The sequence below is a fragment of the Marmota monax genome, unplaced genomic scaffold (genome assembly GCF_021218885.2).
Source record: "Marmota monax isolate L192 unplaced genomic scaffold, Marmota_monax_Labrador192_F-V1.1 WCK01_AAM20220418_F8-fsc00145, whole genome shotgun sequence".
In the NCBI taxonomy this organism is placed as follows: Eukaryota; Metazoa; Chordata; class Mammalia; order Rodentia; family Sciuridae; genus Marmota; species Marmota monax.
In genome coordinates, this window is record NW_026695201.1 from 1993591 (window position 1) to 2008036 (window position 14446).

Consider the following 14446-nt stretch of genomic DNA (forward strand, 5'->3'; position numbering starts at 1 on the left):
GACTGGCTGTGGACATAGACAAAGTCAGTTCCTCCCATGTTCTAACCACCAGCCTAGGGTTAATTACATTGAGAACCCACCACCAGCAAATTCATCTCAACAGGAGCTTTGCTACCTTTATATATTTCCTCTCGAACTGGGATGAGAAACAATACTTTTGAGAAAAGAGTAACTATGGGAAGCTTATGTTTTAATTTTTTTTTCAGATTAGTTCACAGTCACACAGACATGAAATTAGAACCTTCTGATTCTCAGTTCTGTGCTTTGTCCATCTGTCACCACTGGACATAGGAGAGTGGCATTTTTACTACCCTTTTGCTACAAGCAAACCACTGTAGTTCACTGTAGGTGTAAAGAAGGCAGAGACCCAATATCTCATTTTCTATGTATCATTTATGTGACTCTAGAGTGGTCACATGATCTACTAATCTGTAAAATGTAGATAATCCTCTTGTTTTTCTCTAACAAGGTTGCAAAGTTTGAATGAAGGAAATAGTTAAGCACACCCACAGGATTAAGAGCAAAAACAACTTTGATGTGAATATTCACCAGCTTCTCAGAGAACGAAATTGAATGAATAATGTGAAGGGTATTGTTTCCTTTGATCCAATCCATTGTATAGAATGCTTGATGAGGCGTTTGAAAAAAGAGTACATTCAAATTCTTCTCTTGTGTATCTATACCTAAGCACATATGTTACATAAGCCTTCAGAATAACTAAATTTATTTCTCAGGTGAGTCTAATAGGTTAATGCTCATATTTTGTAAACATCAAATGAGTTTTTGAGTTTAATTCAGTTTCTAAGTGTATCTGCTATTACCTTTCCAGGCCACTCTACCTACCCACACACAGCACCTCCTCACTGAAAACAACACATACTCCACCTTACACAATCCCTGTCCCTAGGGACACCATGAACCCCCAAACAATGAGGAACTAAGTGGTCAACACACAGTTACAATTAAAGAAAATGGGGGAGGCTATTTCAGGACCTTTTCAAGGATGTTAGAAGAGAGAACTCATAATCTGAGAAGAATATAGACTAAGCAAAATAAATAGATAGTAGATAGATAGATAGATAGATAAAAGGCAATCCTTCCTATTAAGTGACTCTTCTGCATTCCTGTCCAGATATTCATCAAAATGTCTGTTCTCTTTCTTGGGCAGTGTGAGAATCGTTCCAGAACCTACTAGGCATTAAACAGTCTACCATTTCCACCCTTCCCCTGTGTCTTACTGCTTGAGACCTCTTCTGCTTTTCTCCAGAGCTCATTCTCGCCCTCCATTCCTCAACAGCTTACTTCTGTGGCATAAATATGGAGAGGGCTCCTTTCTTCCTTAAGGAAGTGGCCATGGGGAGAACAGTTGGAAAATTACTGTCTGCCCCATTCATTTCTCTCTTCCTACTTAGATCATAGCTTTATGATCCTGAAGAAAAGCACAAAAATTAACTCCTAATTATCTACGTTTAGAAAGACAGAGATGAATAACCAAAAAAGGCAATAAAAATTACAATAGAGAAAATTCAACAAATCACTGTTTCCTGTTGGAATACAGTTTCTTAAACACACACACACACACACACACACACACAATTTGACCTTGTTAATCATAGTCTGGTATTTGCTAGTGGAGCGTTGGGACTGTTAGGCTTATAAACAGGTAAGGTTTATGAATCCTCCCTAGATTTTCTTTCATTCTGGTTTCTTTTAACTCCTTCAGTTCCACATTTTCAGTTCTGCAAATATTTCAATGAAATAGACACAGGTGCATTAAAATTGATGGGAAATCATAATATAGAGACTATTCATTATTATATTATTATTATATTGTGATGTAACAATAATAATCTTATTACATGCTACATTTGAGTTTTTTTAAGTGTCCTATATTTGGGACAATTGGACAAAGTTTAATCTATGAGTCCAAGAGTTAAAACTAACTGGATATTTATTTATAAATACTTTAGGCCAGTCTGCATTCTGGCTTACTCTCACCATGTCTCCATCCAAAGTAACATGCTTCTGGTTACCAAGGAGTGGTACTACTATTGGAGATGCAATTCCTTGGTCTACGGTAATAGGAAAAAAGTCTCTAAAGCCATATTCTTGGGTTCAGTCCCTGAGTGAAATGGTTACATTCCAGAAAATGATAGGAAAATGATTAGTGTTTCTTCTTCCTAAAACCACCCCCATTTGTCCCTAAAAATTATAGGCTGAAAATATAGTTCTAAGAATGACTTTAGAAAACAATGCAATATGTTCTCAGTACATTACAAAGTCAGGTACATGCCTCAGACTTGAAGTTGGAAACAAAAACATCTCATTTAATTCTAACAGTGAAAATCAGAAAATGAAGTGGGGATATTGTCACAAGAAATATACATCCATTCATTCTTCCTCTACCTCCAACAGAAGTTTAAAAGTTCCATGTGCAGAACCACATATCAATTCACACAAAATGAAAGTACAAAAAATATAAAGAAAAGGGAATATGCAATATTATATCAAAAACTGAGGAGCTAGCTATATTATTTGAGCATGGAACTTACCCTGAGCCTCCTAGAGGTCAAGTAAAACAGGTGAACAATTGGAAATGCAGAATAATCACATTTGATTCTCTAAATTATATTAAATATATATATATATATATATATATATATATATATATATATGATAAAGGGGAAAATGAATGAATAAACACATAAAGTGCTTTACCAAAAGATGCACACAATGTGGACATAGTGAGGGCGGCAATTTCTTAGAGTCACATCCTGGTAGCTTCTAAGGCTGTTCAGACAGTGCATCTGGCAGATGTGTGTGGAAGACAGCCAGGCCCACACAGTGAGCAGCCTGCCTTCCAGGGGATGTTCTTTACCACTGAGTCCTGAGGAGGCTGTGCTGACACACAGCAGCAGCATTCCTGCCCAGGGATGCCACAGGTTCACCTATCTGAAATCACATACACTCTTTCATCTGGTCCTCACAATCAGGGACTTGAGATGGGATGAATGTTATCATGCTCACCTGGTAAACATATGAAATACTTAGCTCAAGGGTACACAGCTAATTGCTTAATGACAGATTAAATTAAAGCATAAAATTTCTTTTTTATAACCCACTCCTCTTTATGTATGAGAAGAGAGAGGGTGATATAAGAGTTGGATGTGTTTTGTTTGTTTGTTTTTTGTATTTTATTTTGAGCCTTAAGTTGTACCTTTGGAAATGGTTTTAAAACCCTCTGAATAAAGAGGAATACAAATTCAAAGAATGAGGAATCAAAGTGCCAGAATGAGAGTCAAGAGTCAGGTGAAGATTCCAGAATAATGGCGTTTTAAAATAGTGGGAGTTTAGCTCAAACTTCTTTTTTTGTTTCCCAGATAAGAGAACACCAGAATGTTTAAATGATTTTTCTAAAGTTAAAAAAGCTATATATTGACTGAGTTGCCATTTATTAATGATTACATGTTGCTCCTTGGCCAGTTTTAATCCCTGGATATCTGCTTGACTCCATACATTTTAATATTCTTTCTATGATCTAAATAATATTAGCTCAAGACAACTTGATTCTAACTTAATTTCAATAGAATCACAAAAGTTACAATCAAGATTTTTCTTGAAAAAGGTATATTCCACTAGCTTTCAGAATTTATAATCCATTGTACTAATTGCAAACACACACACACACACACACACACACAGCTAAAGAACTAGAAAGGAAATGTTCAGCTGTAGAAACACAGAGCCATGAAGTTCTAAGGAACAAGATAGGTCATTAGATATAATTCCTCTCCAAATTTATGGGTCACTGATGCATAGACCAAAGTATTCAGCTGATCTTTTCTGGTTCCAGGGAAACAAAACTCAATATCTACAAAGAAAAAATTAAACTCAGTATCTACTTAGAAAAAAATAAGCTGTGATCAATAGGTTAGCATCTCTTCTAAAACCCAAGCTGCTATATCCATGAGTCCTGGTTCTGTTTTCTGGAGTTGCACAGAGTAAATCTCATTGCTTTGTCAAAGGATGGCCTGTCACTGCTTGAAATCAGTGATAAGACTCATTCAACCTCTAGCCTTTCTGTCACCCATGCCTTATAGTATCATTCCTTCTTGAGACTGAATCTTCCCCTTCCATATGATCATCATTACCTGACCCAGTTTAACTGGGACAGATAGTGGGAAGCAAGATCACAAAGCTGTGAAAACACAGGTAGGATCTAAAACTTAGTTTAATTCTGAAAACTGAGGAATAAAATAGCTTCAGTCTCCTGAGCCCTCCACTGGAGAGGAGCAAGAGGCTCTCTCGGACTCCCCAGCAGGGTGGTGCTGGCCGTCCCCACAGGAAATCAGTAAAGAGAACTGGGTCATGATGGGCTTGGGAAGGGATCTGCTTTATTGTTTGTAGAGAAATTAGGAGCAGAAAAGAATCTTTATGTGGATGAAATGCTCCTGAGACTGCACACATTTTAAAAATCACTATGTGAGCTCTATGCAGAATGATGTAGCCAAACTCAGGGTCTCAGAAGCCTCCAGATCGGGCCACAGGCAGTGAAAGATGTGACAGAATTATAATCTGTGTGCAAACAAGTCTTCTATCAATTCCTGGCCTTCTAGGATCCTCAAACATGGCAAGGCATGTTTTTAAAAGGAAGCAATACATGCTTACTTCTTTAAATCAGCCTTATTCTTTATAAATTTTATCAGTGCATTTTAATTATCATAATTATACATAATAGTAGGATTCACTATGCTATATTCATAGATGGACATAATTTGTTCAACCTCATTTCTCAGTCCCTCTCCTTTCCCTTCCCTTCTCCCTCTCCCTGATCCCCTTACCTAGTCTACTGGTCTCCCTTCTGTTATTATTTTTAGATTAGTGCATTATATTTATATATAATGTGAGATTCATTGGTGTCTATTCATTTGTACATGGACATAGCATGATTTGGTTGACTTTGTTCACTTTTACAGGGACATGATTCTAGTCCACGTCCCTTTTCCCAGAACCTCTTAGGAACAGTTATGTTTCAGGAGTGAATGCCTACCAGTTCCTAAGTTTGCGCCAGTGAACTCTTCTTTATTTCTCGGTTCCTACTTTGAGTTAGGTTCGAGGATTTTAGGCAAATGTCTATATTCAATATCCCTGATCCTCTACACCTTTTAAAACTTTCCAAAACCATAGACTATTTTTCAATTATTTCTTTTTCCATTTATGGGAAAGTGGCTTAAATTCTATTGATTTCATTTTGAGCTTGACTAGTCTTTCAATCTATCTCAAATTTCTAGTTGAGAATAAATGCACCCACACAATTTTTTTTTTTTTGTAATTTATTTCACAGTGGAAAACAGGTCTTACCTTCTTCCTCTTTGGTACTATGAGTAGCATCCTTTATCTTCTAAGAAGCTTTAAGTCATTAAAACCTCTGCAACCGCCATCCCATTTGCCTGTGGTTTCCCTTATTTAACACAAAAACACATATGCATACTCACATACCTGTATTCTACTGCATTCCTTACAAACACATTCGTTAATGTGCTGTTAGAATCGCACATTGATTCTATTCGCTCTGCCACTTTTTCTATTTCTGTCTCTTAAATCAGAATAGATTTGGGCTCTGCATATTGCAAGACAGAGAGTTTAGCTGGAACATTAAATTGAGACATCTTCAGTAGAACAGGCCTTCCTAGGTAATTTTCAGATTCAGGCCCATATCATCTAGAGTGAGCTCTCATAGTAAAATCTTAAAATAGCACAAGAATTCATATCACACAGTATATCTGAATGCCTCACATTCTTCATATGGCTTTATATGCATAGGTGATAAAGAAGTCTCCATTGAATTGAAATTAACACATATATATAACTCCTCTCACTCCCTACACCCCATTGTAACACTGCATATCATACGCTCATAGAGGACAAACTATTTTCAAAAATCTATGAAATGAAAATTCTGATGCATCAGTAATTTAAATAAAAATTATTTTCAATTTTTCCTTGCTTCCCTTCAAAATAACGAGAAATTAAACACTGGCCAAATCTCCTTTTAGAAATATCTGAGGGTTTTTTTGTTTTTGTTTTTGTTTTTAACAACTCACCATTTTCTATGATAAAACTTTTCTCTGCCTCGTCATGGATAGCCTCCTTGCCCTGAGAGAGGAGAAGAAATCATATAGACTGGAAAGAGGAGAGCAATCTCCCGCAGCCTAAGAGAGTTGCTGGGCAAGTCTGGTGTCTGTCTCCACTGAACCTGAAGGAGATCCTGAACGGACCTATTTGTGCTTCTGTGTGCCTTGGAGTTTCCGAGCAGGAACCCACTCCCTTCCACCCACAGGGAACTTCCCAAGAGACACCACCTTCAGGAAAGTATTTGGCCTTTCCAGGGCTCAAGGGCATCCTATGGGGAATACTGGAGGAAGAGAAGCAAGCCGAGTGGAATCTAAGGCACAAGAGGGAATTTTGACTGAAACTACACTGTCCCTCCTTCCCAAGCAGACTCTAGGGAAGAGGAAAATGGAGAAAAAAAAAGTGTGTGTGTGTGTGTGTGTGTGTCTTTTTTCTGAGCAAAGAGTCTCACAAATAATAAGGTCCTCTGGGGGAAAAATATTACTATAACCCAAGCCATTCAGAAAAGAGAAATGACACTTAGCTATCTCTCTTTGGAGATTCAAGTACGTGAATACACACATGTACTAGCTTCCAACATTTAGATATCGTGTTTACCAGAATCAACTCCACATGCATAGCTAACTCACGCATCAGTAACTCAGTAGATGTGAAAAATAAATAAGCATTCGGATGATGTCTGTATTTTCAAAAAGGAGTAAGAACATGTATATTATAAATAGTAGACATTCAGAAGCATACAAAGGTGTTCAGAGGAACTACAAGGTAGTAAGACTGTATAGAAAATATACATACTGACATGGGAATGGACAATGACATCTTTAGTTAGGTATGTGCTGCTTCATGGGTTAGAATACCTTCACACCCAGGAATCTCAGCTGCAGAACAACTCCAAGACTAGATAGACCAAGCGGTGTACCTGTAGGAACTTGATATTCATGTCCATGAAGGATGTTGACCAATGTCAAAGCATGTAGTTTTCTGGAGTTGGGAAAGATGAGGTGTAGTCAAGAGATCATGACCTCCCCCAATAAAAAATTAAACTCTATTAAATGACAGAATTTTTTTAAGGAAAAATCCTTAGGCTACACAAGCCCTAGTTCATATTTATAGGAGGAACCTCTGGTTACTCCTCATTATTTTCCAACTTGATTAACAATTCCAAAAGGAAGTTTCACTCACAGAAAACTGGAATAATGCTTCCTTCTTCTCTAAGTAGATGCCTAGTTCATTACTCTTCGGTGTTATTCAGCAGGAGGCTGACCATTCATTCAATAAACATGTACTGAGTGTCTTCTAAGCACTGGGAACTGTTCTGTTCATTTGTCTCTAGTCCTTTCACACAGTTATGTAATCATTTTACAACTTTTAGGCATTTGATGGTACATTTCAAGAACCACAACCTCCTCTATTATTAAAACACAAGTAAATAGGAAACCAGGGTTAATACCATTGACATTAATCTATCCTCCTGACATAGAGGAGGAAAATGTGATACCTGTATCTCAAAGAGGAGAAATCCAAAACGGACACCAACTTTGAAGAAAAAATGTGGGTGTTCACTGCTTTTTGACCATATCTGGAAACAAATTCTCAAATTTCTTCTCCAAGTATCATGTTTTTAATCTTTAAAAGGACATACTAACATTAACAAAAAGGTTATTACTGGATATAGTTCAGAAGATGGTCTTTGAAGCTAGAGCCCTAGGTTGGAATTTCTGGCTCAGAAATGTCCTACCTACTCTACTTTAGGCAAGATACTCTGTTATCTTTTTATTAATTGAAAAATATAATAAGAATTTTTTTTTAGAATTCTTGTGATGAACATATGGGCTAATATACATAAGGTGTTTAGAATAGCATTTTCTATGTGAATGAATGATCTTATTTGTGAACAGTAAGTCTAGCTAATAGGTGTTCAGAAAAGTTAATTCCAGTTTCCTCTGAAATATATTTGCAAATCAACATAAGAATCCTTGGCATTTTGGAAATTTTATTCAAATATTTGAATAAAATAATGAGGCTATTTCTAGTTAAGTGACCTGTGTTAACTGGCTTCTCTTCTTCATCAAGACATGGTCTCATCTTTCCAGTCTTTTATTAAAACTAGACTTGGAGCTTATAGTATACAACTTTCTAAATCAAAATTCTGTTTATTTAATTTGGAAATTTTGGTGGAACATAGGAAATCCCTTACAATCAATTAAAAAACTCTTGGACTAAGAGTTCTCAGGTAACCAATTCATTGTTTTCTAATACAGTATATAGTATATAGCAGGCAATATTGTTATCTGTTCAAAGAGGAAATATTTTATTTATATGACATAATAAATGTATAACTTTAGTATAGAAGAATATATAGAATATATGGAAGAGCAGAAGAACCTGGTGGATTAAATATTATCGTGGAAAGATTTATGGACAAAACTAGCTCACATGTTATTTTTTAAAAGTCTTCATAGCTGCTTTAATGAACTAAGAACTGATGTCAATACAATGTGGTCTTGTTACGACTACCAAATACTTAAAGTGAAAGGGAATTCTGTTTGTTCTTTATGGTTTAATATACAAAGGAAAATAATTGTTCATTAAGAGCTACACTCAGGCTGGCAGGGGAAACTCATATACTACACCTTTGAGTTGAGTATGTAAAAGTATGGTGCATATATACTGCAAAATGCATGTCTCTGGGGAAAATATTCTGTATGAATATTTATCTTTGGTGAAGAAAAAGCAATTTTTAACTTAATAAGTTGAAGTTTAGTGCAGAAACTCATATTTTTCCTTTGAGTTAGTATTTTATATTCATTTCTCTTTTTTTTTACTTTTTAAAAAAATTTATTGCCTCTGCTTTTAATGTTGTACCTATGGAATCATTGCTCAGTCCAATATTATAATGCTTTCCCCTTGTTTTTTCCTGTAGTTTTATAATTTCAGAGCTTACAGTTAAATCTTTAATTCATTTTGAGTTGATTTTAGTTTTTTAGAAATATTGTATATTCTTTCATTATTTAAAAAATTATGCATTATTATTGCATGTAATAGTGGAATTCATTATGATATATTTGTACATGCACATAAGATGCTTTGATCAATTACATTCTCCACTACCACTCATTTCCCTCTCGAATTGATGTGAATATACTTTGTATACAACCAGAGATATGAAAAATTGTGCTCTATATGTGTAATAAGAATTGTAATGCATTCTGCTATCATATATAAATAAAAAAATAAACAAACAAATAAAAAAATATAAATGAAGAAAGGATAGTCTCTTCAACAAATGGTATCAGGCAATTGGATATTCACATGTGAAAGAATTCAGTCAGACCTTTATCTTATGCTTTACAGAAAAATTAAGTCAAGATGCAAATGAGTGGTAATGGAGAATGTAATTTTATAATCATTTCTGAAAATTATGTATTATCTATTTCTTCTCTTAAGTCATAAAATTTTGAGGCGGATAACCATATCTGTGATTTCTATAAAGTATTTTATAAGTTATGTTTCCTTTTTAAATGCAAGTACATTCTTAGTCAATTGTGATGGACAGTGCCACTATTTTAAAAGAGTTTTGATTTTATTTACAAATCCATGCTTAGCTTGACTGCATTCCACCCTCTTATTTTCCCTGGCTGCACTGAGTACACATTCAAAACTGAATTGAAGCTGGGTACAGTGGTCCACTCCTGTAATCCCAGGAACTCTGGAGGCTGAGACAGGAGGATAGAAAGTTTGAGACCAATTTAGCAAGTCCCAAAGCAACCCTGTCTCAAAAAAAAAAAAAAAAATTAAAAGGGCTGGGGATGTTGCTCATTGGTTAAGCACCCCCTGGGTTCAATTCCTAATAAAAAAAAAAGGTTATGATGGCTATGACGTGACATGAAAAGAGTGGTACAAACAGCATTTGTAGCAGATGACACTGTCCAGCTCTTCCTTGAGCAATATGTGGGCAAATATCTAGAAGAAGAATACGAAGCATGAAATCTAGGCTAAAACGGCTAAGGCAAGCATTAAGACCGGTATTTGACATTCTAGTGAAGATGTCTGACGTGTTCCAATCCTTGCTAAGACTCCACCCAATGACACCTCAATACAATATTAAATTATATAATTGAGAATTGTAACTTTCTAATCAGCTTGTGGTTGTCTCCAAATAGTTACAATGATGATTCACATGGAAAGAATATGATACTACAATGACAAAGTGACAATGATGATGGGGCTTGTCAGTCATTGGATGCTAAATGCATTCTATCCTGGAAGGTCTCCTAAGCTTCACTGGACAAACACAACTCTTTCAAAGGCCATGCCTGGCATCAAATCAATTCTTTAGAGAATCTCAGAGTAGGAAACACAACATCCCCTCAAGGGAGCCTCAGCAGTTTCTGTTAAGGGGAAAGAGTCCTGAAAATGGACAATGGGCAAGATCCTGTCATTCAAGATCGCAGCTAAGCTACGAGCACATGAAATTTGCACAGAGGAGGGCAGAATCCACCTTAGCTTGGAATCCGCAAGCCCCCTAAAAGCCAGTCGTATCTCTTGCAACAGTTACATGGGCATCCATAGCTTCCAGGATTCCCTGCAAAAGAGGCCAAGTTATAAAAGTAGTTGAAACCTTTATTTCTCACTGGGCTTTCATAATATATGTATGCATTATCCTCCCAGACCAGAGGACATTTACTAGTCACAGGTAATTTGTATCATACACAATGTTGTCTAGCAACATTTCCAAGGTGCCAAAAGTGGGAAGTTAAACCTACTTCAAATTTATTCACAGAGTAAGAGAAAAGAGTTTAATAACCTTTTACTCACACCCACATTATCTATTTAGTATTCCTAATAAGCACATGAGGTAGGTGATGTTATTTTCATTATAAAAAGAAGAAATGAAGAATTAAGAAGTTACAGTTCTTCGCCTCTGGTCATATAATGTGTTAATGGTAAAGCCTGGAGCAAGCTGAAACTGGTTGCTTCTAGGATCTGAACTCATATTCATAAACTCCATGCCTTTCATAACTCCAAGAAAGGAAAACAATATGTGATGTAAACTGAGTCACACTCAAAGAAGTTTCTAAGACTAGAGGTTTTATGAAAATAAAGCAATTTACATTGTTTTAGTGTCAGATTATTTTTGGCTAGTTCATTTTAGATACTACAAAAATCTAAAATTATTATTGATCAAATGGTTTTCTTCTCCTTCCAAAGCCTGGCTGAAAATAAGCAACTGTGCACTGACTAATAATCTGCACTTATTGGAATTTGCTCAATTGCATATTTATTTCAGTTTTAATGTATGCCATGTCTAAGTAACCATTGAATTTGGTTCAACGTGATGAAATTTGGGTAAATGAACCTAGAGTCTGGATATGCTAATATCTATGAATGATTCAAACAACTTTGCAAAACTCAAGGGAACTTGGCAGAATATCAACAATTTAGGCTATGAACCTGACCCATCTCATTCATCACAGAGATATCTGCATCCTATCTATGGTTCTCAAACATTCTCTCTTATCAAGACACTTTCTGTTCATATGGTCCTTTGCCCAGGGCAAAATTTTAAACGTTTGACACAAGTATGGTGCAGACAAAAACTAGTTAAAACAGATGCGACCTATAATGCTGGAGAAGAATCTGTTTAAAAGTTTTTTAACACACTTCAGCTACTACCTATTCGACATCCAATCAGTTAATCAGTTTCACATCCCCCTGAGATTCAAAGAAAGACAAAGAGGGTATTTAGTCATATACATTGTGCATATATGACTTAATGCCAAGCAGTGTGTGTCTCTGTGTTTACTTTCAGTGGGATATCAAGAATGTCGAGATAAAGGGTATGTATCAGATGGCATGAAATTTTTCTTGGGGATGAATGTGTAATTTTGCATTTCCTCACAAAAGTTGGATTTAATAATATGATCTTCAAAATTTACTTTCCCATATGAAACAGCAGCTTCATCACTTACAAAGTAATAGACTTGTAGGAAAACTCAAACCGTTTGCTAAACAGAAGTTCCTAGGAACTAAGCTAAACCAGACTTAATTTGGAAACTCCTGTACAAAATCAATGGCTTTTTAAGAGATTCCTAGACAGTATTTAGAGAAATGGTAGACTATTGACATTTATATTCCTTTCTAGCACATTCTCTGATTCCTTGGTGAGGTCCTATGAACACTCTGTTACTATTCTCCCATCTCCGTCCGCCACACATCAGTCTGGAACATCCCTCGGATGGTGACATCTGCCCAGGACTGACTTTTGGAAGGCCTCCTTCACCTCCTTGTTCCTCAGGCAGTAGATGGCTGGGTTGAGAAATGGGACAATGACAGTGTAGAGCACGGAAATGACTTTGTTGTAGTTGAAGGTGTACATGGCTCGGGGCCGGGCGTAGGTGAAGAGAGTGGAGGAATAGTAGATGATGACCACTGCCAGGTGAGAGGTGCAAGTGGAGAAAGCCCTGTGACGTCCCTGGGCAGTTGGGATTCTCAGGACGGCCGCGATGATGGCCGCATAGGATGAAATCACAGCCACCAGAGGGAGCAGAATCATCACCAAAGCCAGCAAGAAGTCCACCAGCTCTGCTTGCTCCTTGTCAGAGCAGGTGAGGTTCAGCAGTGGGGAGATATCACAGAAAAAGTGGTTGATGACGTTGGGTCCACAGTAGTACAGTCGGGAAATGAACAGCAGCTTCATCATGGAGCTGAAAAACCCACTTCCCCAAGAGGCAGCCGCCAGACGCGTGGCCAAGCTGGAAGGCATGAGACTAGGGTAGCGGAGGGGATCACAGATGGCCAGGTAGCGGTCATAGGCCATGACGGCCAGCAGGACACATTCTGTGCAGGCCAGAGCAATGAAGAAGTAGAGCTGAGTCATACAACCCACGTAGGAGACTCTTCCATCCTGGGTAAGAAAGGCTCCCAAGAGCCGAGGAATGGTAACGTTGATGTACCATAGCTCCAGGAAGGAGAGGTGACCAAGAAAGAAGTACATGGGGCGATGAAGGCTTGGGGTCAGCCGGATGGTGGAGATGATGAGCACGTTCTCCAGCAGCGTCAACAGATAAATGGCCAAAAAGAAGACAAACAGGAGCAGCTGGAGGGGTGGAGATGTGGGGAAGCCCACCAAGACAAACTCTTCCACGTGGCCTCCACTCAAATTCCCCATGATCTCTGTCCACTTGAGTGTCTGAGAAGGTAACAGGAAGAGAAAAAGGTTGAAAGATAGGAGGATCAAACCATTACCGTCTCCCCACAGCCTGCAACCATGGAAGAAGGTCAGTGGTACAACATGCTATCAATTATTATTATTATTATATCATTTCCCCCTTTTTTTTTGCTGTTTTATCTTCCATTTCCAGGCAAAGGTCCTCAGGGTTGAGGACTGTGCTTAATACCTAGCAATTTTAACTGTGCTTAGTATTATTGGATGAATGCTTACTGAGAGATTTCAGAACCAGCCTTGGTGTTTTGATTCTTGTTTTTTTTTTGTTGTTGTTGTTGTTATTGTTGTTGTTTTAATGCTCTCTTTTCCCTTCCTCAAACTTTTTAGCACTGTAGCATCTTTACTCCATATTTGTGGAAAGAGCAAATATATCAAAGAAAGAGTGACAGCAAACTGGCGACTGAGGGCTTCATTTTCTCACAGGAAATTAAGGACAAGTAGTGGCTCAAGGAGAATTTTTGAGCTGTCGGGAAGGCAACACAACAGAAAGAAAGTTGGTTTGAAAACGGTTCATTCACAGCAGGAGAAACAGTTCAGTACAGCAATTAGGAAGCTCTGTTTCAGAAAAGAGTACTTTTTTCCTCAATCATTTTACAACTATTTTGTCAGTGCATTCTCTGTGCCAGAATTAAACTCTATAATTTCTGGACCTCTGTGATAGGTTTAAAAAAATATCCCACAGGCTGTGTACTCTGGTGGTTCCTGTAGTTTCAGCTACCTCATGAGGCTGAGGCAGGAGGATTGCTTGAGCCCAGGAGTTTGGGAGAAGACTGGGCAACATAGTGAGACCCTGGATAGAAAAACAAAAACCAAAAAGGTATGTGTGTTCCAAGTTCTGGAATTCGTAGATAGTATAAGGACTTTTCAGATGTGATTAAATTAAGAATTTTGGAATGGGAAGATCATCCTGGATTATCTAGATGGTCCTTAAATGCAACCAAAGGGCCCTTAAAAGAGAAAGCAAGAGAATTGAAATAGACATGCAGAGGATAAGAAGAGATTGCAGGGTGTAGAGGTTGGAATGACTTGGCTATAGGTGAGGAACGGCCGCAGCCTTCAGAAGCTAGAAGAGACAAAGCAGGAATT

The 14446-nt window shown here is 37.3% G+C and overlaps 1 protein-coding gene across 1 annotated transcript; it reads right to left on the minus strand.

Annotated features, from left to right (window-relative positions):
* Nucleotides 1–12349: 12349 nt before the first annotated feature.
* On the minus strand, nucleotides 12350–13303 carry LOC124082624 (olfactory receptor 6P1). Its single transcript, XM_046429098.1, has one exon. It carries the CDS (start codon nucleotides 13301–13303, stop codon nucleotides 12350–12352), a length of 954 nt encoding a protein of 317 aa, XP_046285054.1.
* Nucleotides 13304–14446: the final 1143 nt, after the last annotated feature.